We start from the raw sequence: 23324 nt of genomic DNA on the forward strand, positions 1-23324 counted from the left end.
CCTAACTATAAATATTTAAAATTACATAATGATTTCAGTCTTCTCATTTTATGAACATACCCTCTAAGCCTCATTACCATTAGTGGCATCACCAATTCTGCTAATGAAATTGAGAAAAAAAATGCATTATATTATGGGGTATATTTCACAAAATGAAAATCACTTCACATTGTGTTCTATTCATAACTGCATAAGGTTTTCTGGTACCTTGTGGACCATTCTAGAGAACTAGTAGTGCAGCATTCTACATACTATGTATTAATCCAAGATTAATTTTAAAAATATGCTTGGGCTGTCCAAAGAAGGTAAGAAGGTTACTTTGGCTGGAAGTAGCCTTGAATCAGATGAGGATTGGGATTAATTAAGGGGGTGGTCATCATACTGAATAAGTTGCATGGTTTTAATATTGGGAGAGTGTGAAAGAGTTGTTGTAATGCTCATATAAAAGTTTTAGAATAAGGAGAGTGAAATCACTGAGACACTGATGGAGGGTAAAATGGTTAAACAGTTATGGAATCAATGAACTTAGAGCCTCTATCAGGTGAAATCCATCTAATAGCCAAAATTCTTATGGAGTTAATTAAGAACAAATAAGACATGTGGATCAGATAATAAGACTCATAAAATATAGATTATGGAAGACTTGAAGTTATTAATAAAATAAAGTATTGGAAATGCTAGTCAAGTAAATAAATAAAATAATATTGAAGGAAATAAATAGCCTTTACCATCACACTTAATATATTGATGTAATTTAGAGGTAAAAATTTCTAGATTGGGCTGGAGAGATGGCTTAGCGGTTAAGCGCTTGCCTGTGAAGCCTAAGGACCCCGGTTCGAGGCTCGGTTCCCCAGGTCCCACGTTAGCCAGATGCACAAGGGGGTGCATGCGTCTGGAGTTCGTTTGCAGAGGCTGGATGGAAGCCCTGGCGCGCCCATTCTCTCTCTCTTCCTCTATCTGTCTTTCTCTCTGTGTCTGTCGCTCTCAAATAAATAAATTTTAAAAAATTTTAAAAAAAGTTTCTAGATTACATAGAGATCTCAAAGAATTTAAGGATTAGTACTAAGCAGGCCTTGGGATAGTGAGTCATGGGGTAAAGTCTTTGACATGGTAGATTCCAGACAGCAACTTAATGCAACAGTTGAGGACATATCTGAACAGGGTTGTCAGTGTCACTCTCTTTACTCCAGGATGATTTTTTTTTTTTCCCTGATAACCTCGAAGGAAAATGCTAGAAAGCCTTAGAAATTCTTCATATTTTTCTCAGGACTTATTGTCCTGAGTCATTGTTCAACACTAAGATATGTGAGACCACTCTCCAAAGCTCATCATTTTCTTATTTCCCCTTAACTCAATCCTAGTAATCGGTATTATAGCCAAGAGAGTAAGTTGTGTGCTCATCAGTATGTTAGGGTTAGAGAGTCTCTTTATAGGATATTTGTCCTTCATTCTTCACTTCATACTTCTTGTGTGTTCTTCATCAAAAAAATAAATAAATAAATAAATAAAATAAAAGGTGCCATTCACTTGAGATCCAGTAGCTTCTGAGACCATTTATTTCTCTGCAGTTCTCTTTCCTCTGTGCACTTCTGACAAGACTCTGAACTGCCTGCTTACCTGAAGACCTTCATTGTACATTTGCCCAAGCAGAGAGTTTCTTGTTTACTCTGGTTCCTGTGGTTCCCACTGCTGGGCATTATGATAAACAAATATTGATGGCTGTAAATCCATTTGATTTCCAGTAGTATTGAGCTGCCAGAACTTTTTGTTGTTGTTGTTGGATTTTCAAGGTAGGGTCTTGCTCTGGCCCAGGCTGACCTGGAATTCACTACAGAGTCTCAGGGTGGCCTTGAACTATGGCAATATTCCTACCTCTGCCTACTGAGTGCTGGGATTATAGACATGCACCACCATGCCCAGCAAGCTGCCAGAACTTTTTTAACTTCCATAGTTACAAACATCCAGATATCATTTCCAGTTGCCATAACATATGTAAACCTGCAATCATTAGAATTCACTATTATTTAATTGGATTTTTTTAAAGGAAATGCCTTTTTCATTTTTTTAAAGAAAAAGACAAATAAATTATGCAGATAAAGAAAGCAAGGTTGTCTAAAGTCTTTGGTTTTTGTGAAGGGTTTTTATTTTTTAATAGAATATTTTTCTTTTATAAAGTTATAAACCCTGTACACACTGGTAAACTTACATGTTTGAATATTAATGCATTTTGTTTGGCATGAAAGTCATCACTGTTATTGCGTTCATTGTAAGTCTTGAAGTAAATGGATTTCTATCCCTAGTAAAATTATTCCAAAAAGTAAATAAGTAAGATCCTTCTAGAATCGTACTAGACTGTCTTAGGTTTTTTTTTTTTTTTTTTTCTTAATCTCTATGTACAATGTGCTGTAGGAGATATCTAAACTAATGACTAATGATTTTGTTTGCTTGTTGTTTTACAAGGTAAGGTTGTGCTCTATCTCAGGCTGACCTAGAATTCATGTAGTCTCAGGGTGGCCTTGAACTCACAGCGATCGATCTACGTCTGCCTCCTGAGTGCTGGGATTAAAGACATGTGTCACCACTTCCAACTGTGACTAATCTTATAAATTAATAGAATTGGGGACAATATTAGTGTCCAGCTCTCACTGACATGAAGTGCGAATTAAAATTAATCTTTTCATTGTGTGATTTCCTGGGCTCTAAATGTCTGTCTTCCTTCTTTCCTTCCTTCTATCTCCTTTTTTTCTCTTCTTTTCCTTTCTTTTCTTTTCCTTTCCTTTTTTTCCCTTCCTTTAATTTCTTTCCTTTCCTTTTCTTTCTTTCCTTTTTGGGAAACAGAGCCCTGGCTTGCATCAAACTCACTTTATAGTAGAGAATGACTTAGAAGTTCTTATCATCTTGGTACTATTATCTATATGCTGCGATTTTAGGTATGTGCCCCATGTCCAGATTTTTTGTTTGTTTTTAAATATGTTCTGGAAATTAAACCTTAGCCTTCATGCAAACTAGGTCTTCACTCTACCAATGAACCTATGACCCAACCCAGGAATGGGTTTCTATCACCTGGGTACTAATAGTACCAAAAATCCCTCCAGAAAGCTCTTGTCTGTGGAGCAAAAGCTCTGTATGTTAGAACCCACTATAAAATGCAAATATCTAAGAAAAAGAGTCATTATGTATCTATCTTCTCATTTTATTTTTTTCTCTCTCAGCAGATTAGCCACAGAGGGAGGCTACTAAAGTTGTAAAGACACCATTCCAAAGAGTTTGTAATTTAAAGTTGTCTTTTTGGCAGGAAGCAGATTTAGGTCATACCCAGTTTTGACCCCAATTCCCAGGTTGTTTCCATGGAATTGACTTGGTTAGAGGTCAGAATGTTGCTCTGTTACAGATTTCATAGTGGCCCTGTGAAAAACTGTAAATGAACAGGAAAGGTCGTTATTGTTCCATGGACGGAAGACATTAAGAGGGGAAATAAAAAAATATATATTGAAAATGATATATAAATATGATTTTACTTAGGTCGTGAATACCCTATTCCTTGACTGGAGAGCACAGAGCATGGCAATATGCCAAGCCAAGCATTTCCTCTGATTAGCTGCCACACGTTCTCTTCCCTGGCAGAGGGTGTACTGATTTCATCTCAGATTCTCAGTGGGGTTATTCAACCACACTCAGCAAGCGCAGTTCTTGTACTCCTAAATACTGAGAGACACTGTCAGTCTCTCCCTTGAGAACAGTTGACTAAACATGGTAAAATTGTTTCCTAGTATCCCTTCCCATTTCTGGGTTTGTTTTACATAATCATACACCACAGCTCTTCAAGGAATAATTCTGGAAACTGTCCCCACTTGCCTCCTTGCCTAATACTAGGAAATAAAACATGCAAGCTTTCAACTGGATCTTCCATATTTTCTCTCTCTCTCTCTCTTTCTCCATCAGTAGAAACTAGAATACAGCAGCACATCTAATTCTCTGGGCATCTGGGTGGAGAGCAAAAGGCTTCAGTTTTCTCACTTACAAGATGAAAGAAGTGAACATGTTGCTACTGATATTTTGATTGTCTGCAGTCATAGCTGCTGTATTGTTATTTGAATTGTCCTGAAAAATGCTTTGCACATACAAAAATATGTGCAGTGTGTTTGTTGCAATGTAATCATGAGGAAATTTCAAATTTAGAATTGCACAATTAGAATTTTGCATTGTAGATGGTTGTAGATGTGGTCCCTGACTAAGGGAGTTTACTGGTCTACAATTTGAAATTTACTCTTTCATTATTTGTTTAAAACAGTTTCTTGCTGTGTAGCCAAATATCTTGTGGCCTTAGCCTCATAATACTCCTGTTTCAGCCTACTGATTGCTGGGTTTTCAGATATGTATCATCATGCCTGGTTTATTATTTTTTGAATTGTACCACTAGCTATCTTTGATATACTTACTGATTGCAAATACCCTAGATTTTATAGTTTCTCTCTTTCAATTTGGTTTTTTAAAAAAAATATTTTAAAAGTGATAGTGGTATAAATAAGTTATTTTAGAATTCACAAAATAGGTGCTTGTTGATCAGTATTATTCTTTCTCTTAATTACATTAGAACATCATCCAAGCACAAGAAAAGTTATATCACCAGAATTTTGTTTCCCTCATTTCCCCGCTACCTCTTAAACACAGGACCTTGAGCTTGTTAGGCAAACACACTTCCACTGAGCTATAGATCAGGCCCCTGTAGCCACAAGTTGTTTGCCTTTTTGCAAGAAATGAGTCCCCTAAATGTGAGAGTTGGGCATTGGGGCAGAGTTCAAATCATCCTCAGAAGCTGATAAACAGGCAACAAGGAAAGAAGGAGACTTCCCCAAGACCAGGATGTAAGTCTTAAGCAACACAGAATGTATCATCCATACCTGGGATCAAACAAAATTACACAGTGACATTTAGCTTTAAACAGTTCTTTTCCTTCCTCTAATGTCTTGCATTCACACATTGTTCTACGTATCACCCCCTTGCAACTGAATCCTACACATTGTTAATGAATTAGTGAAATGAAGCACATGACTAAAAATCCAAATCCCAAGGGCTGGAGAGATGGCTTAAGGAGCTTGCCTACAAAGCCTAATGACTTGGGTTTGAGCCTCCAGTACCCACATAAAGCCAGATGCATGAAGTGATGCATATATCTGAAGTTCATTTAGAGTACCAAGAGGACCTGGAGGGCCCAGGTTCACTGTTTTCATTTCTCTCTCTGTCCATCTCTGAAATAAACAAAAAGAACCCAAATTCTAAGTATTCCTTAATACTGGCATTTCATACTCCGTGAGGTGTGCCGCCTGATCAGCTGAGACAGAGAAGTTGCTATCTCAGTGCTGAGATGGGAATACTTTAGTAACTAATGTAGCTTTGTAAAACTAAGAATGTCATCCATTTCCTTGCTTTTCTTTGAAAAAAATCACATACATAGTTGTTCTACATCAGGGGTTCATTGACTCTGAAGTTAATTCAGGAGACTAGGCTTGGGAAAGAAAGGAGAAAACCTATTAAATCTTTAATGCATGAACCTTTGTTCAATTTTGTAATTCATAGCTTATTTATTTTAGTGACAGTATTAATGAAGAAAACAGCCTTTGGGATGAAATTAATAAACCTGGTTTGAGGTACAAGGTCTATTGTGACAGTGATCTTTGTATTTCTTAGGAATCTATAAGTTGTAAAATAAAGGGAATATACTGGTCTCTGCATTTTCTTTAAGTTCTGATTTATATATATATATATATATATATATATATATATATATATATATGACATCAAATATAAATTCTAATTCATCAATGACAGCACTTAAAAATATCCGCTATTATGAGGCCAGACAGAGTTTCATTTTGAAGAACAAAGAATTATACCTCTATTCTCAATGTTAATGAGACACAGAACACCATCTTTGAAAAAAAAAATAGGTGCTATCTCAAAAGAAACTGCTGCATGGCCTTCAATGATCCCCTATATGAAGCTTGTGATGGCAGAATCCAGACATAGGGCAGATGGCTGCCTACCTTGATTAATGTGATCCTTCTCTCAGGCCTCTTACACACAAAAGCCTAGCCTGATCAAAAACACAATCCAGGTCCCCTCTGTGGATAGAAGATGCTAGATCATAGCCCTCTTATGACTTGTACTTCAGAAAATGACAAGTATATTACAACCCATGTGACAAAAAGTTGACAAAAGAATTCAATTTTGACATATGAATAAATTGAAAGCCAAAACAACTTTGAGTTCTGAATTCCAAATATGGTCTGTTTCTCAAACTTCATGTTAGTTTACTTAATATGAAAGAAAATTAAAATAATGTAGCCAAGTCACAGTGAAGACATTGTGGTGAGTAGACAGGGATGAGTGCACCTACAGGGGAGCAAATAACTAGCAGGGGCCTTGCCACTTGCCCTTAGGCAAGCCAGTTCTTCTGACTTTGATTTCCTTATTGAGAAAGTTAAATTTTTAGAACCAAATTGGTGCAGTGTGGTATAATTTACATCATTATATATACATATACATATATACATATATGCATATATACATATATATACATATGTATGTGTGTGTGTGTATGTATGTATGCATATACATAATCAGCAATTATTTTAATAGCTCTCTTAAAAATGTGATTGTGAAGACACAAAACTTCTTAGATTAAAAAACTCCACATAGGTAAAGACCTTAAATTGAGTGCTTTGGAGTAAAGACCAAGTAAGGCCAAGTTTTTCAGCCTGTAATTTTGAAGAGTTCCCAAGGAATGATTTGACATCTTGGAGGAACATTGTGTTATTTGACCTTTTGCAACCATTGCCTCCATTTGCTGAATTTGAACACTCATTTCCTCACCCCCCCCCAAGCTGCTTTCAATTCCACTTTAGAAAGTTTAATATTCTGATAACATTAGCCCCCCTCAACTCAGTGGAGCCTTTTCTTAAAAAAAAAAAAAAATTCCTGGGATAGCTTAATTAGTTGGGTTTCAAATGCAAAGTTAAAGGAGGCTCATTGAAAGGATAAAACTAGAAAAAATGAAAAAGAATTGTTACTAACATTAACATGCTTATTTCTCTAGCAAACAGTTCTGATTCAGGTTGCAATCATAAATAACATTTCTCTGTTTACAGAGTTGAAATAAATTGTACACAATTGTGTAGTAGTATCTGAATGTTATTACTGGTTGTTGTATTGTTCTGTAGAATCTTTGTTTTTAATTACAGGTAGTCTGCTTTACATTTCTCCTCTGAGACTGATCTTTGGTCCTAAGCAATCCCAAGGAGAAAGTGTGCTTGCAGGATCCATATCCCTTCTTAGAGCAGCCTCATGTTACCTGTTCACTATCCAAAATAGATCAACACCTTTAGATTATCCTCTTAACATTAGTTCATGATTTCTCATATATGACAGCTTTCCAAATGGAGTTAAAAGCCACACATTACCAGATCTATCCAGTAAGGAAACAGTTATGTTGTGAAGAAGTACAATTTTACTAATCAGATAACACAAAATGGATAAAAGTAGAAGATACCAAGGCTTAGTGAAAATAACTTCTTAATATCAGAAATTACTTTCTTAACATCTAAAGGCAACAATTCTATTGTTACCATTGAGACTTTCATGCTTTTACAAAGGGTTGGATAGCACACCACATTCTAGAATGAGCTTCTCTGCTCAGAGTAATGGAAGAAATGGTTGCCCATAGCTGTCTACCCTTTCCAGAAGAGAACTATTGGCCATGACACTTTCCACTAGGACCTCATGCTCTTTCCAGAGGATGAGAATTGGATTGGCTTTCTTACTCATTTTCTCCTTCAATGGAAGCTGCAATAATGCTGTGCTATCATAGTCAAATGCCATACATTCACTCTTTGGCTATGGTCCTGGGATTGCCTCTGTGGCAAATCACCAGAACACAGTCAGTCCATGCTCTGCTACTACTTATTTATCTGTCAGTTGATAAGGAATTCATAATAGCAGCTTTCTCAGATCTTCACAGATCTTCACTGATACCATCTTAGATCTCATTTCCTTCATTAAAATTTTTAAAAATCAAATTTAATTATGATGTTTCAATTGTTCCTTCTTGGTATTGTGTTAAATTGTTAAAATAATTCCAGGGCAGTGTAAGAGCTGAAAGAATATAAATATATAGTTTAAAAATTCTCTGCAAATGAGACTTTCTGGCAAGGGCAAATTGGGAGATTTATGAGCACTACATACTTGTCTAAATAAAGAGTCATTACCTTTGACTGCTAAACAATGTTCACATGAAATTGGTCTACAGGACACCATCTGAACTGAACAAATGGGATTCACTTTACTGGCACAAATCAGCCAGCTATATTAAGGTAGGGATATATTAGTGACATTCATAGGTGCATTGATATAAATATAAATGAGATCATGATAAGTTGCATCTCTCTTATCGTTGAAAATCCTAGGTAGTCTTTTAAAAGTGGCTAAAAAATCTAACTGTTGTAAGGATTATAAATACTTCCCCTATGATTAAAGAATGGTTTCCACAATGGTGTTAGGTACAATAAATGTCTCCTCATTTTCCTGAGAGAATTTAAATGAGATAGCCAAGTGTATGCAGTATGTTATCCTTATCCCTTGCTAACATTATTGCTTGTACTTGTATCCTAGGACTAGATTTGCTACTGGGAACTATTCTGTAATTGTGTGAAGCATATTTTAATATCTAGTCTGATGTCTGCAGGAGTTAGACTTAATTATGTTGGAAATTGCCTTCTCTTTTGATGGATCACAGTGACAAACACACATTTGGATCTGTAATTCTATGGTCTGAGCCAGAGTTGTTTTATTCAAATAGATCTCAAGGTGAATTTATTGGTTGCATTTCTGGAATTTAATAGCAGGCTCAGAATAATGAATTATACTACAAACGTGTATATCAGGGTATACATCTGTGGTAGATTCTTTGGAAAGTGAATAAGAGAAGCTGTTGTATTAATTAATAATGGAGAACTGGATGAAAAGAAGTGCAGCAGTCTGATATTGGCAAATATCTCAGGTGAGAATCTGCAGATACTTGTGCATTCTGGAGGAGTTGGGAATACTGAGCTTCATTTCAGCTAAAGTTACTGCCCCAGAGAAAGCTGTTGGTGACTCAGTTTAGCTGCTATTCCGACAGAGATTCCACCTCCTGAGGGTAATATGTGCATTATATAAGGTTCAATAGTAATAAGAAATGAAAACATTTTTATTGGAGGTTTTCATTGCAGTTATATAGCTCAGCTTTACTTGTGAACTATAACCAACATTTACTCTAGGTTTTCACTCATTTCCTCCTCTTTATCTCTGTGTTTCTAATCATAGGTTGAATATTCATAGATTTTTTTAAATTTTTTGTTGTATTATTTTTACTCTTTGTTTTTTTAAATGCATCTTAATTGCTTAATCGTCAAGATAATGGATCTTGAAGGATCCTAAGATCTTTTCAAACTCTAATACTCTATAGAATGCTTAATAACATTTGTCCTCTAAGCCTATGCATGGGCTAGAATACAGTTTGATAAGATTGTAAATATCATACTACTTCCAAGGAACTGACCTAGATGAATATTTCACTCTTTGCTAACACAGTAAAGTACACTATATTTTTATTTAGACCTGTTATTATCCTTACTTTATAGTAAGGAATTTTAGATTCAGATAATTTAAAGAAGTTAGTGAATTCCAGTTAATGGCAAAAGTAAGAATTTTCTACTTCAACTATCCTAACATGAAAATTCTTAGAGTGAACAACACCATTGATGTCACTGTCAAACTCCCACTTTCTTTATGCTCTGACATCTGTCCCCTAGATTTTTAAGGTTTATCAACTAACAGTTCAGGACTGTTCCCTTTTCCTCAGAATTGCCTTTGGCCAAATACAGCCATCTCAACCAGGATATTAAGGCCACCCTACCTCATCCTGTAATAAACAAATGATACCCCTTCCACCTGGCCTTCGGGGGAAGGGGGCTAACTCTGTGATACAATTTGTTCCAGAGCCTACAGGGAGCTCTCCTACATAAGTGGAAGACAACCTACATTCATCTGTTTTCTCTCTGCTATTTTCCAAACTCCACTTTTGCTTAGAGCCAAACCCAAAGACTTTTGGAGTCTGATCAGCTGCTGAGAAACCTGACATAGGATCCCTGCAACACTTTGTAGCTCCATACTCCTACCCCTGCAGACATTCAGATGGAATCTGTAAAATACAGACTTTCACTCTAGAAATTAATTTTTTTTTCACATTTGATTTTCAAGTATATTTTTATAGAAGTTTCTTTGTTCATTTTCTTCAGTATTTGAAGCTAAGAGACTAAACCAAACACTACTTTATAAAATAAATGAAGTGAAAACTTTCCTATTGGACTTGGCATGAAAGGCTTATAGGTTTTAGTATCCAATCCTGGTTTTTCCCTTTTTTCACGAATTGGATCTAGTCAACAAACCAAATCACCAAAGGAGTTTTAGTATAGCTAAGTACAGTTGTCAAGTTGGGTCCGTTCCATCTTTTTTTCTTGGCAAACAGTTAATATTGCCAAAGCTCACTAGACTACATACCTGTATCTTGGGTCATTAAGTCTTCAACATACTCAGATAATACTTCTTATACAGTCATTTGTAACAAATATACACATGATAGATAGATAGATAGATAGATAGATAGATAGATAGATACATAGATACATAGATACATAGATACATAGATACATAGATACATAGATGCATAGAGATAGATAGATACATACATACATAGATAGATAGATAGATAGATAGATAGATACATAGATAGATACATACATACATACATACATACATACATACATACATACATCTACTTGGTTTTAATGACTTTTGGTTTATAAATTGCCCAGTATTTTCTTCATGACATTCTAAACAAAATAATATATTCAGGGGCTGGAGAGATGGCTTAGTGGTAAAGGTCCTTACCAGCAAAGCCAAAGGACCTAGGTTCAGTTCACCAGGATCCACATAAGCCAGATACACAAGAATACATACAGAGCATTATAGATAGCTCAACAAATAAGACACTTGCCTGCAATGTGTAATGACCTGGGTTTTATTCCCCAGTATCCAGGTAAAGCCAGATACACAAAGTGGCACTTATATCTGTAATTCATTTGCTGTGGCTGTAGGCCTTGGTGCACTAATTCTCACTGTCTTTCTTCTCTCTCTTTCTCTCTCTCTCTCTCTCTTTGATTGCAAACAAATTTAAAAAATATATATATATATAAAAGAATACTTTCAATAAACATATAATTACTGACTATCTCCTATGTAACAAGTAATTATTATGCTGGGAATAAAATAAGAAACAAAATAGGCACAGCTAATTCTCTCATGGAACTCACAGATAAATTCTTATCCAGACTTTAATAGAATATTCTCAAAAATCAAATCCCCTCAATTATAACCATAATGATATATTACTCTCAATTCTTCTTGTGGAAACTTGATCCAGCAAGGAACTTGGTGGATGGCAGCATAAAATTAAAATCAGTTAGTTCTGTATAGATAAGACATGACAGATGGAATGAAAGATATTAATGTATGAAGTTCCCATTTCATGAAGTCACAGAATGGGGCATACTTTAAGGAACAACAAAATCTCCAATTAGTGAAAAATGTGTATTAAACCTTAGAGGCCAAGGTAAGATTTTTAGTGTGTTCTGCTATCAATGGCTAATTATTGAATAAACAGGAGGAGATTTTATGCACATGTGCATATATATATATATATATATGCACACATATACAATTATATGCATATGCATGTTATATAGCATATCATATATATATATATATATGTTCATATATATATATATATATATATATATATATATATATGGTATATAATTTTAATACTGAGAATAAGGAAAGGAATTCTAGAAAGACTTTAATCAAGCACTGCCCAATTAAACTTTCTATGATGAGAAGTTACATGCTATGATCTGCACAGTGCAGTTTGTTATCTTGTCATTTATTATAGCCACCATGATAGAATCATCCTATGGTGTGTGTGTGTGTGTGTGTGTGTGTGCTTACACAATGATGATAGTATATGTATGGTTAGAATGTTTTGATGAGTAAAACATAAAACATAGTATAAATTATTCAAGCATCAGGGAGGGAGATAAAGGAAAGAGTAAAGACAAAGAAATCAGAAGAGCATGAAATGGAAATATTTTGCTTAATTTACCTAGGGTTTAGAGACAAGGAAAAGGATTACAAAGAAAAAAAGAAAGCCTAGCTGGCTTTCAAATTACAAATAGATGTGATGCCAGCCCAAGGAATTTAGACCTTCTTTGTAAAGGAACACAGACAAATTTAAGCGTTGTGAATAAAAGACTGGTATGTTTCCAAACTTTTAGAAATGCACCTGCTCATAAACTCTTATCTTGGTGTGTGAGCATCATTACACTCAGACTGCACTATTATTGTGTGTGGATGCTATATTAACATGCTATATTGGCTTGATGGCAGCTTGTTGACAAAGGCCACAGCAGTTTCTGTTTTTCCTCTCTCTTGACATAAGAAGACCTGGCTATTGGAAGGATGTTGAATGTGTCCCAAAATAGTTAGTTAGAGACTAAGCTTTCACTGGATTGGTAAGCAGGGGATGAAGGCAGAAATCCTTGGAGGTAACATGCAGAGGTCAGCAACTGATTGATTTAGGCTTTTCTCCACAGCTCTGCTCTAGCTCCTTTAAACTCCAGTCTGGGCTTTAGCACAAGGACTGGGTATTCTTCTCACACTCTGGTCATGCAGTAGACATTAAAAAAATCTTAATGCTCAATGAAAGGCAATATTTAAAAACATTTTTCTCACAGTGTTTGCCCTAGACCACTAGATGCAAAATAACTTACACAAAGTTTAATCAAGCCTTATATTCCTCACAACAGTGTGTAACTCTCCCAGCTTTTCTAATATTCTCAGTGTTAGGCATTATAAACTGGTTATTATTTTCCTCAGTCTGGTGGGATAAAAATTAAAAATTGTGAATTTTTCTATATTGCACAAATCATTACTGAATTTGAGAGTCTTTCCATGTAGTTAATGTCCATAAATTATCCACCTGTTTATTCATCTTAGTTAAACATTTAGAAGCTTGATGTAAATAGACTCCATATGGGCTGGAGATGGCTTAGTGGTTAAGCGCTTGCCTGTGAAACCTAAGGACCCCAGTTCGAGGCTCGACTCCCCAGGACCCACGTTAGCCAGATGCATTAGGGGGCGCACACTTCTGGAATCCGGTTGCAGTGGCTGGAGGCCATGGAACACCCATTCTGTCTTTCTCTCTCTCTCTATCTCTCTCTCTGCCTCTTTCTATGTCTGTCACACTCAAATAAATAAATAGAAATGAACAAAAATATAAAAAAATAGACTCTATGTTACTACATCCTAAGAATAAGGAGGTCCAGTTTCTTAAATCTTTTGACTTAAATATCATATGTTGAGGTAAATCATTAAGAGGGACACATTTGAAGTGGCTGAAATAGCCATCTTTGACTTGTTTGGCATTTAAAATCAGGATTTAGGAAATAACTAATGCTTCACTTTAAAGGGATTTGAATCCATAGGCTCCTCAGAACAACAGTTTTTAAGCATAAAAAGTGATGTGGCCTTGGAGCTAAGGCAAGCATTGGCCAGTAATTGTAAAACTGCTTGGCTTATAAATGGCCTGTTACCAAGATTGGATCCATAATTTACTGGTAGAAAAGCTTCAGATTTTCAGGCAAGGATGAAGAATGCTCAGAAGCTATTACCTTATAACAGGTAGACACTTACCTAGAGGAAAATGGAGTCAGATCATTAGTGTGAAATACAGATTCTCATTCACTTATATGATAACTAAGTCCATCTTTAAAACACTATATCTAAGTTTTAAAATTTTTTGTTTATTTTTATTTATTAATTTGAAAGCAACAGACAGAGAAAGAGAATGAGACAGATGTGTGTGTGGGTGGGGGAGAGAGTGTGAGAATAGGCATGCCGGGGCCTCCAGCCACTAAAATGAACTCCAGACAGGTGCGCCCACCTTGTGCATCTGTCTAATGTGGGTCCTGGGGAATTGAGCTTGAACCGGGGTCCTCAGGCTTCACAGGCAAGCACTTAACTGCTAAGCCATCTCTCCAGCCCATATTTCGAAGTTTTAATTGAAACACATTTAAAAGGTAAAGAAAGCTCAATAACACAATAACATGGAAATGGGAGAAAAAAAAAATACCCTTGAATGTTGTTGTTTAAAAAGTATACTTCTCTTCCTTTTGTGTTATTTCTTTCATTGTTGGAATGTATCTCGTTCTCTCTTTCCCTCTCTCTGTATTATGTGTGGGATTATATGTGTATGTAAGTTAGGGTACACATGTGTGCACTTGTGTGTGGAGGCCAGAGGTCAACTTCAAGTGCCTTAATTGATAGATTTCCACTTCCTTTTTTGAGACAGGGTCTTATATTGAACTTAGAGCTCACTGATTTGGCTGCACTTATTGGTAGATCTGTCATCAGTACCTAGTACTTCCCTGTCTCTGTTCCCTAGTTCTGGGATTCCAAGTAAGCGTCACCACATTCCCTGTTTTCATATTGGTACATGGATCTGAACTCAGGTCCTTGTGCTTGTATAGAACACTTTACAAAGTGATTCATCTTCCCAAGTGTGCTCCTTTCTACTTCCTTCCTTCATTCCTTCCTTCTTTCCTTCCTTAAAGGTTGACTATAGCGTTACCAACAGACCCAGTTATTCCCTTACTGGGCATTTATCCTAAAAACTCCGTGTCTCAGTTCAAAGAGATTTGCTCAACCATGTTTATAGCTGTTCAATTTGTAATAGCTAGGTTGCTTTTTTTATTTTTTTATTCTTTAGGTTTTTGAGTTCTTTGTAGACTCTAGAAATTACCCCTCCATTATTTGTATAACCTGCAAAAATTTTCTCTCATTCTGTGGGTCATCTGTTGGCTCTACTTATTGCATGTTTGTCTGTGAAAAAAACTTTTCAGCTTCATGAGAGCACAATGGTAGAGTGATTATTTAAGTTCCTGTGCTACTGGGGTTTTGTTAAGGAAGGCTTTTCCCACTCCTATATCAAGGAAAGTACCTAATATGTATTTTTCTTCCAGTAGTAGCAAAGTTTCTGGTCTTATTTTGAGGTCTTTATACATTTAGACTTGATATTTTAAATTTAATTTATTTATTTGAGAGAGCAAGAAAGAGGCAGAGAGAGTGTGTGCTGCAGTCCGGTTCACACTGCTGGTAGAAATCACCCAACCAAGAGCAAATTCTGGGGGGGGGGGAGGGAGATTTATTTTGGCTTATACGCTCGAGGGGAAGCTCCACAATGTCAGGGGGAAATGATGGCAAGAGCAGAGGGTGGACATCACGCCCTGGCCAACATTAGGTGGACAATAGCAACAGGGAGTATACCAAACACTGGCATGGGGAAACTGGCTTTAACTCCCATAAGCCTTCCCCCAACACAGTCCCTCCAGGAGGCATTAATTCCCAAATATCCATCAGCTAGGAACCTAGCATTCAGAATACTTAAGTTTATGGGGGGAGACTGTGTGTGTGAATGGGCCTGCCAGGGCTTCCAGACACTGTAAACGAACTCCAGATGCATCCATTCCCTTGTGCATCTGGCTTACATGGGTCATGGGAAATTGAACTGAGGTCTTTTGGCTTTGCAGTCAAAAGCCTTACTGCTAAGCTATTTCTCCATCCCTGGACTTATTTTTGTGCAAGCTGAGATGTGTGGGTCTAGTTTCATTTTCCTGCACATGGTTATCCAGTTTGTCTAGCACCATTTGTTGAAGATGCTGTCTTTTTTTCCAGCATATATTGTTAGGGCCTTTGCCACATATCAAGTAGCTGTAGTTAATTGAGCCAAAGTCCAGGTCCTGGGTTCTGTTCCATTGTTCTATAGTCCTGTTTTTATGACAGTACCATGCTGTTTTTATTACTATTCATTTGTAATATAGTTTTAGATAAGATATGGTAATGCCTCCAGAGTTGTTTCTTTTGCTGAGGATAAGCTTGGATATCTAAGGCCTGCTGCCTTTCCATATGAATTTTGAAATTATCTTTTTCTATCTCTGTGAATAATAATGCTGGGATTTTTATTGGCATTGTATTAAATCTGTATATTGCTTTTGATAAGATTGGCATTTTCACAATGTTAGTTCTATATATATAGTATCATGGGAGGTCTTTCCACCTTCTCCAGGCTTCCTCAATTTCTTTTATGAGTTTTTTATATTATGTTTTCATTATATAAGTCTTTCATGTCCTTGGTTAGTGTTATTCCAAGGTAGTTTTTTGTTACTATTGAAAATTGGACAATGTAGCTAATTTCTTTCTCTTTCTCTTTGTCCTTTGCATACAGAAAGGGTATTGATTTTTGTGCATTGATTTTTTTTATTAGTTTTGTATTCAGCAAATACAGGCAGTTTGGTACCATTATTAGGGTCATCCGTGACCTAACCCCTCCTCATTGGCCCCTCCTTGTTGAGGTATATGGGTCATGCATTGTGAAGTTAGCCCACAGTTATTGGTACGATAAATGTGTCTGCATGTCATGACCCAACATGTAGCTCTGACATTCTTTCCGCAAAATTTCCCTGAGCCATGTTGGGTTCATTTTTGGTCTGCTTCAGTGCTGAGGTGTTGGGGCATCTGCGGCTCTGGTTCTCTGATTTGGTAGGCGTTGATTTTTCTCTGTGTTGGTCTACTTTCCCCTTGTGCTGGTATCCGGTTCATCAGGAAAACAGCACCCTTGCTTGTTTCGCCAATTTTTCTTAGTTTCACCCAGGGCCATTTTGAGGTATGATGGGGTGGCTCTCTCCTTAGGATCTACATCTATCTTTCTTTCCCTGGGATTTGCAGCACAGCTAGGCAGTCGCCATCTTGGCCCTGCATTGATTTTTTTATCCTGACACTTTGTTGGGGGAATTAATCACCTTTAGGAGTTTTGAGATGGAGGCTTTCAGTCACTTCTTATGGAATCATTTCATCTGCAAACAGGGCTAAGTTAATTTCTTCCTTTCTAATTTGTATCCTTTTTATTTATTTCTCCTATGTTATTGCTGGGGCTAGGACTTCTATTACTATGTTGACGAGCAGAGGTGAGAGTGGGCACCCCTGTCTTCTTCCTGATCTCAATGGAAATCCTGTATGTCTTTCCCCATTAAGTGTTATGTAGGCTTTTGGTGCTTTATATATAGCCTTTACTATGTTGAGATATAAACTGTTCATGACTATTCTCTCCAACTTTTCGATCATGAAGTGATACTGTATTCTGTTGAAGACCTTTTCTGCTCTTTCTCTCTTTCTTGAAGCTTTCTTCTATATCCAATAAAGTAGCTTATATGTTTCTTTGGTATTACAATAAAAGAAATAAAAAGCAAAATATGGAATTGATAAAGATACTATCAAGTAAAATTTATCTCCTCCCTCATTGGCTGTATGTGTTATATTTGAAGTTACGACAAAAGAAGAAAACCAACTACTTTCCATAGATGTATATTCAGAATTGTATACTATGAAAATAAATACACTAAAAGGTCATTATTAGTTTAAAATTTCTACCCATGAGTCTTTGAGTGCAATTGCTACATAATTTTCACACACATCTCCATGTGGTTATTAATGTCACATTGGAAGCCTAATAGACCACTTGCTTTCAGGGCATGATTGCTGCCTCAGCCATGGTTAACTTTGGTAAGAAGAAATTGGTGGATCTGCCAAAAGGTATTGCCAGGAGTTATCCAAACTCCTGATGAAAAACAAAAAAAATTCCCAGTAAGGTTAGGGTGGTGCTTCAGTTGCTTTTAAAATTTAGATATTCATTTCATACTGGGTTATGTTTTGTGCTTTTGTTTTTAACCTAAAAGGGTAGAGAAGAGTTTTCTTATATTTAACTATCATTTAATATGTGCACAAGAGTTGAATAAATCATTACTTTTGAATGCTTCAGGGTGTTTTTCATGAGAGCTTCTGGGGTGTTATCTTTGTGTTACGGGGCACTATGTGGTCCTCTGTTCACAATATCAAGCACTTATAGGTAATTGTCTTCCTCTTCCAGGGGACTATGTTGTCATGTCTGTCTACTTTGACCTGAGCAGGAGAATGGGATACTTCACCATCCAGACTTACATCCCCTGTACACTCATCGTGGTCCTCTCATGGGTGTCTTTCTGGATCAATAAGGACGCTGTTCCAGCCAGAACATCTTTAGGTGAGAACTGTTACTTTATGTTGTGCTGTTTCAAGATAAATACCTCATACAAGCAATGACATACCTGAGATGATTTTACCCAAATGCATATATATATATATATATATATATATATATATATATATATATATATATATATTAAAGATAACCAACATGGGTTGTGTATGTGTGTCCTAGTTCTATAGTTTAATTTTCCTTAATTACCTCCATAGATTTTCTTTTTTAAAAATAAATTTACTAAAAACACAAACACCCACAAAACTTAATTTTGTCAGAATTTTATCCCACTCAAGGAACTGCTGTGCCCTGAAGCATACCCATACCAGCTCATACAAACTGACTTAATTTATCCTTTCCCAAAGTGGTGGATAGTGATGTCACATGGGTAGTTTGAAATCAGCCCAGGTAAAAGTATTAAGAATAAGAACGTGGCAAATGCAAGTATTATAACACTTGGACTTGTTACCCAGTTCCCACATACCACTGACACTTAATTCCAACATGCATAGTTAGAGTGATTATATTTAGAGTAATTGACTTTTACAGAAGAGCCATCAAGAGATTATATTTTGAAAAAAATGTATCTGTTAGATCTCAAAAGCAAAATTACTTTTAGGATTTTCAGAATGTGTTCAATAGTTTAGATTTTCACATGTTTTCTACATCTGAGGTAGAAGACTACATAGACCTACTTAGACAAAGTAATACCAAGGGCACACAGGGACAAATGAAACATTCCTACTACATGAAGGTATTTGAATGTTTAAGCAAGTATGAAACAAAGCAAAATAAATGATAAAAAAAAATCTCAGTTTGCTTTCACTAGCTTTGCGACACATAGAATCACAGGCATTACAAATGCCCTGGCTCGTCAGGCAGTGTCAGTGACAGCTCAGAAGTTCAGTTGTGATGTGCAGGTCGTCTTTATTTGCAGCTACACATACAATAGGACTGTGCAATGCGCTTTGTTGTTTCCAAATCAGTCTTTTCTCAAATGTCAATCACATACCATTTCCTGTACCTCACTCATAGGATTCTGTTAGGGTAAAGTAAGGCACCTTAATCAAAGCCCACCGAACAGAGAGGAGCCTGAGAAATGGTAGTGATTATCATCATTTTCTAACGAAATGCTCTGCACCAGGTTATTAAACTGAGGGCACAAGGGATTACTGAGGGGAGATAAAAACCCACATCATTTGCATATCTGTCCTCTTCCAAACCTAATTTGGTTTCCCATCTGTTTCAAAATGGAGTTATTTTGATTTTTCCTGTTACATGCAGTACTTTGTGTTACAAATCCAATTCAGCAATCCAAATATCTTGTCTAATGCTACATACTAAAACAAACCAGAAATATATTTAGCCTGTTTCTAGTCAATGTGCTTCTTTGCAAGCTTGTATGTCCGTCAAAAGGAAAAAAAAAAAAAAAGTAAATGCCATCATTCATTTCCAGTATAGCACCTGTTACACAACTACTCCCTCAACAATTTGTCAATAAATGCATATATTATGACTGTATGGAACAAATGTACAGATATGATCTAATCTACCCTCTTCCCAAAAATTATTATAAAGAGAATATTTCAATCAGTATCTCTTGTTGAATTCTGGAGTCCTGGTGATTGAAACCCTTTGATAACCACTTGAGTAACTCATGTCAACCACTCTTTGAATGTGTGTTCTAGCAACAGACCACTGGGATAGAAGGAATCATGTGAGCCAGTTGAGGGAGAGGCTCCCTCCACGTAGTAGAAATGTCCTCCCATGATGAATACTTATACACCAGAAATTCTCAGTGTGTTCCCTGTGACAGTTCTAACTCTTTGCAGCAAGTACAAGTAGAAGTTGCAATCACACAAATACCCACCACATGCTTTAGAGATGAGCTAAATAGGTAAATATGCTGCAAAGTTAAATAACATACACAAAGTCTCACAGCCAGTAGGAATGGACTCACACCTTGGCTAATGAGACATAGGTTTGTTCTGAATGTGAGACCTTGCTGAAGCCCAAGTGTGAGTAAAGGTGAGAATCCAACCTGAACAAGTGTTTCTATCTTAAGTTTTTTTTCTCAAATCAGGGGGCCTTAATTTGAACTGCATATTTATATTGTGACCAACACTTTTGAAAGTACATATGACGTATTGTGACCATAAAAGATACTTATTTAATTTTCCAAGATTCTAGCTTTGATATTAGGACTTAATAGAAACATATATCCCAGGTAGACTGCATTAGTTCAGTCACGTCTTAGAACAGCACTAAGTATTTCATTGAGATCCACTATCATTGCCAGTGTCTACAATCAAGATTGAAATGAGATGTCCTTGAATACTTTTGACCTTATTCTGTAAGCTTCTTCCCACAGAGCTTAGCTAGAGTTGAGCTGGATGAAGACAGGGATACCAACCCCACTCAGAGATACTATCGATTTTATGGGTATTTCCAGATCTTATAGCACTCAATGTAGCTTGAAGCACAGCCGGTCATTGTGAGACTTAATCATGCTGCAGTTGGGGTGTGTGGAAAGACAAAAATAACAATATGTATATTTCACCCAAGTAATCTGAGGTAAGATAGCATCCTTGAAAAGCTTACCCCATGTCAAAACTGGAAGAACAGGTAAAAGCTATACATAGTTTTCATTTCATTAAGGCAGGTGATATCTAATTTCATTCTTTAACAAAACTGGGCTCAAAGGTGTCTTGGCTAGTGAATCAAGTAAAATTGCCACTTCCCTGCTTCTTTTCTCACCATCACATTTATTTCCTCCATGACAATATGAAGCATCCAGAAATATAAAGCAGTTATCCCCGATATAGGTGGGTTTGAAATAAACTCTCATGTGGTCTAAATAACATCATCCCTACTTGCAAGTTTAGTATTTTTGTTTCGTGTCAGATTTGTTTTGCTTAAACTGTCACATGCCAGGTGTTCTAAAAGGAGCTCATCTGTGGTATGTACAAAAATACTGACATTTTCATAGGTCAAGTATAACTTGAAACCTGATTGTGAAAATGAAGGTCAAGTTTGCAATTCAGTTTATTTAAGTTCTCTGCAAAAACTATGAGCTATAATTAGAAATAATCAAGAAGTTCACTGTGAATTAATGTGTACACAACCTACTTAATTTCTTTTTTATTTTTGGTTTTAGTTTAGAAAGCAGATCTTTTCTTCTCTAAAATAAATGATGTCAACCTCTAACATTTATTGAGATTTTAATACTTATTAGTATTCTGTGTTAGTTTCTGTCACTCTAACAAATACCTAAAACAAACCAACTGAAAATGAAAAAAACGACTTATTTTGGCTCAAAGTTTTAAAGTTTTCAGTTATTGTTCAGTTGATCCTGTGTGTTCGGTCTGTGTGATGGGCATCGTGGTGAGGGTGTAGGGAGGAGACCTGTATACTTCACAGAAGCTACGAAATGAAGAGCAAGATACAGGAAGGGTCTGGGTTACCTATATCCTCTTCAGAGTAGATCACCAATGTCCCAGCTCCCTTGCCTTGTGAAGAAATACTCTACCATCTCCAAACAGTTTCAAGCTTAATACTTAAATGCTATCACATGGAGCAGTCAGGGATATTCCAGACCCCTTGAGTACCTTATACATGGTGTTATCTACACATCCTTTATAGTGTTTCCCATGACTGATTTATGCTGCAGTTGAGTAGATTAGGATCTTAAGCCTTCTTAAGATTCTCCAGAACAATGAAGGTGAGTCCTTGAATCCAGATCACTTCCCCAAACAGGAACCTATATTTTTCCCACTTGTTTGGTGTTTTCTGCTTTATATTTATTAATTTTCATGTAATCCTGGAAATAAGACATTGTGGCTCACAGTAAAGTAATTGATGCCTATATTTTCATTTCATTATACCACTTACTAGACTGGCCAGGTTTTGTTCCTCCTGTTGCCAGTGCTTTTCCAACTTGTAATTTAAAAAAAAAAAAAAAGTATTTAGTGGGCATGGTTCCACAATCATTCAAGATGCAACAGATTCATTGTTAGGATTTTATTGGATAATATACAATCTGGCCAACATAATTAAACTAGCTGCTACAAATCATACATATTTGCTAGTATACTCAAATGTATATTGAGCCCCTTTGATATTTCCATATTCATGATGCATTTATTCATTCATTAGTTCACATCATCAATTAACAAATATTTACTGACTCCCAGAATTATGCTCAACTGTGAATAAGGCAGATGACTTGTTCCAGAAAACAGAGACTAGAAAGGGAGAAGGTTAGTACAGCACAGTAGAAGGTATATGCTCCAGTTCCTTAACTAATCTTCCCCTACACTGAAGTCTTCTATTGCCTTTGGAGTTGTTTACATCACTACTGATTTTACCTGCTGTGGATTTCCTAGCACCATATGTACTTGGGGAACATTAATGTTATGTTAAAATGAAGTGACCCAAGGAAGTCGCATATTCTTAGAAACATCACTTAGCACTTTAGATTTCCTCTGATGAATACAAACTTGAGGGGTCAGAAATAAATATGTCAGAATTCATCTTTCTTAACCCTTCAAGTGTTATCACTGCTCATTCATCTTAAAATAGCACATGCCTGATATGAAAAATGCTTCTTTCTATTTTCCATATCATTCTCATATTTCCTTGTCCATCCCTCTACCCCCGTGAGTCCCAAGTTCCCAAATCACTATGTCAGATTCTTTTTAAGTTGACAAACATTACATCATGAACTATTCCTGGGTTTATTTATTCTCCATGAAAGATGGTGTTTCCAAACTACAGATGATTATGGCCTGGATCAACGGTTTTTATAGTACTGAAAGACATGTCCAGTCATCATAGGAAATGAAGAATGAGAATCATAAAAGCCTAACTCCTTGAAACTTGGTTCTAAACATGGAGATGCCATGTCTCAGATGATTAAGATAACTAAAAGCCTATCTCAAGGACTAGAACCTAGTGTGATTCTAAATGCAGGTTGACCCCTTGATACATAACACAGCTTTTGTGGGAGAACTTAAGACCTTTCCTTGGTGGTCTGCAAGGT

At 36.3% G+C, this 23324-nt stretch overlaps 1 protein-coding gene across 3 annotated transcripts in view; it reads left to right on the plus strand.

Annotated features, from left to right (window-relative positions):
• Gabrg2 (gamma-aminobutyric acid type A receptor subunit gamma2) overlaps positions 1-23324 on the plus strand; it is a 98167-nt gene that overhangs the window by 68268 nt on the left and 6575 nt on the right. For all 3 annotated transcript variants that reach the window (XM_045153496.1, XM_004661043.2, XM_004661044.2), the window contains one exon: positions 18134-18286. In XM_045153496.1, the coding sequence (XP_045009431.1) occupies positions 18134-18286 (153 nt within the window). The remainder of the gene's footprint in view (positions 1-18133; positions 18287-23324) is intronic.

This window comes from Jaculus jaculus, chromosome 6, assembly GCF_020740685.1.
Source record: "Jaculus jaculus isolate mJacJac1 chromosome 6, mJacJac1.mat.Y.cur, whole genome shotgun sequence".
NCBI lineage: Eukaryota > Metazoa > Chordata > Mammalia > Rodentia > Dipodidae > Jaculus > Jaculus jaculus.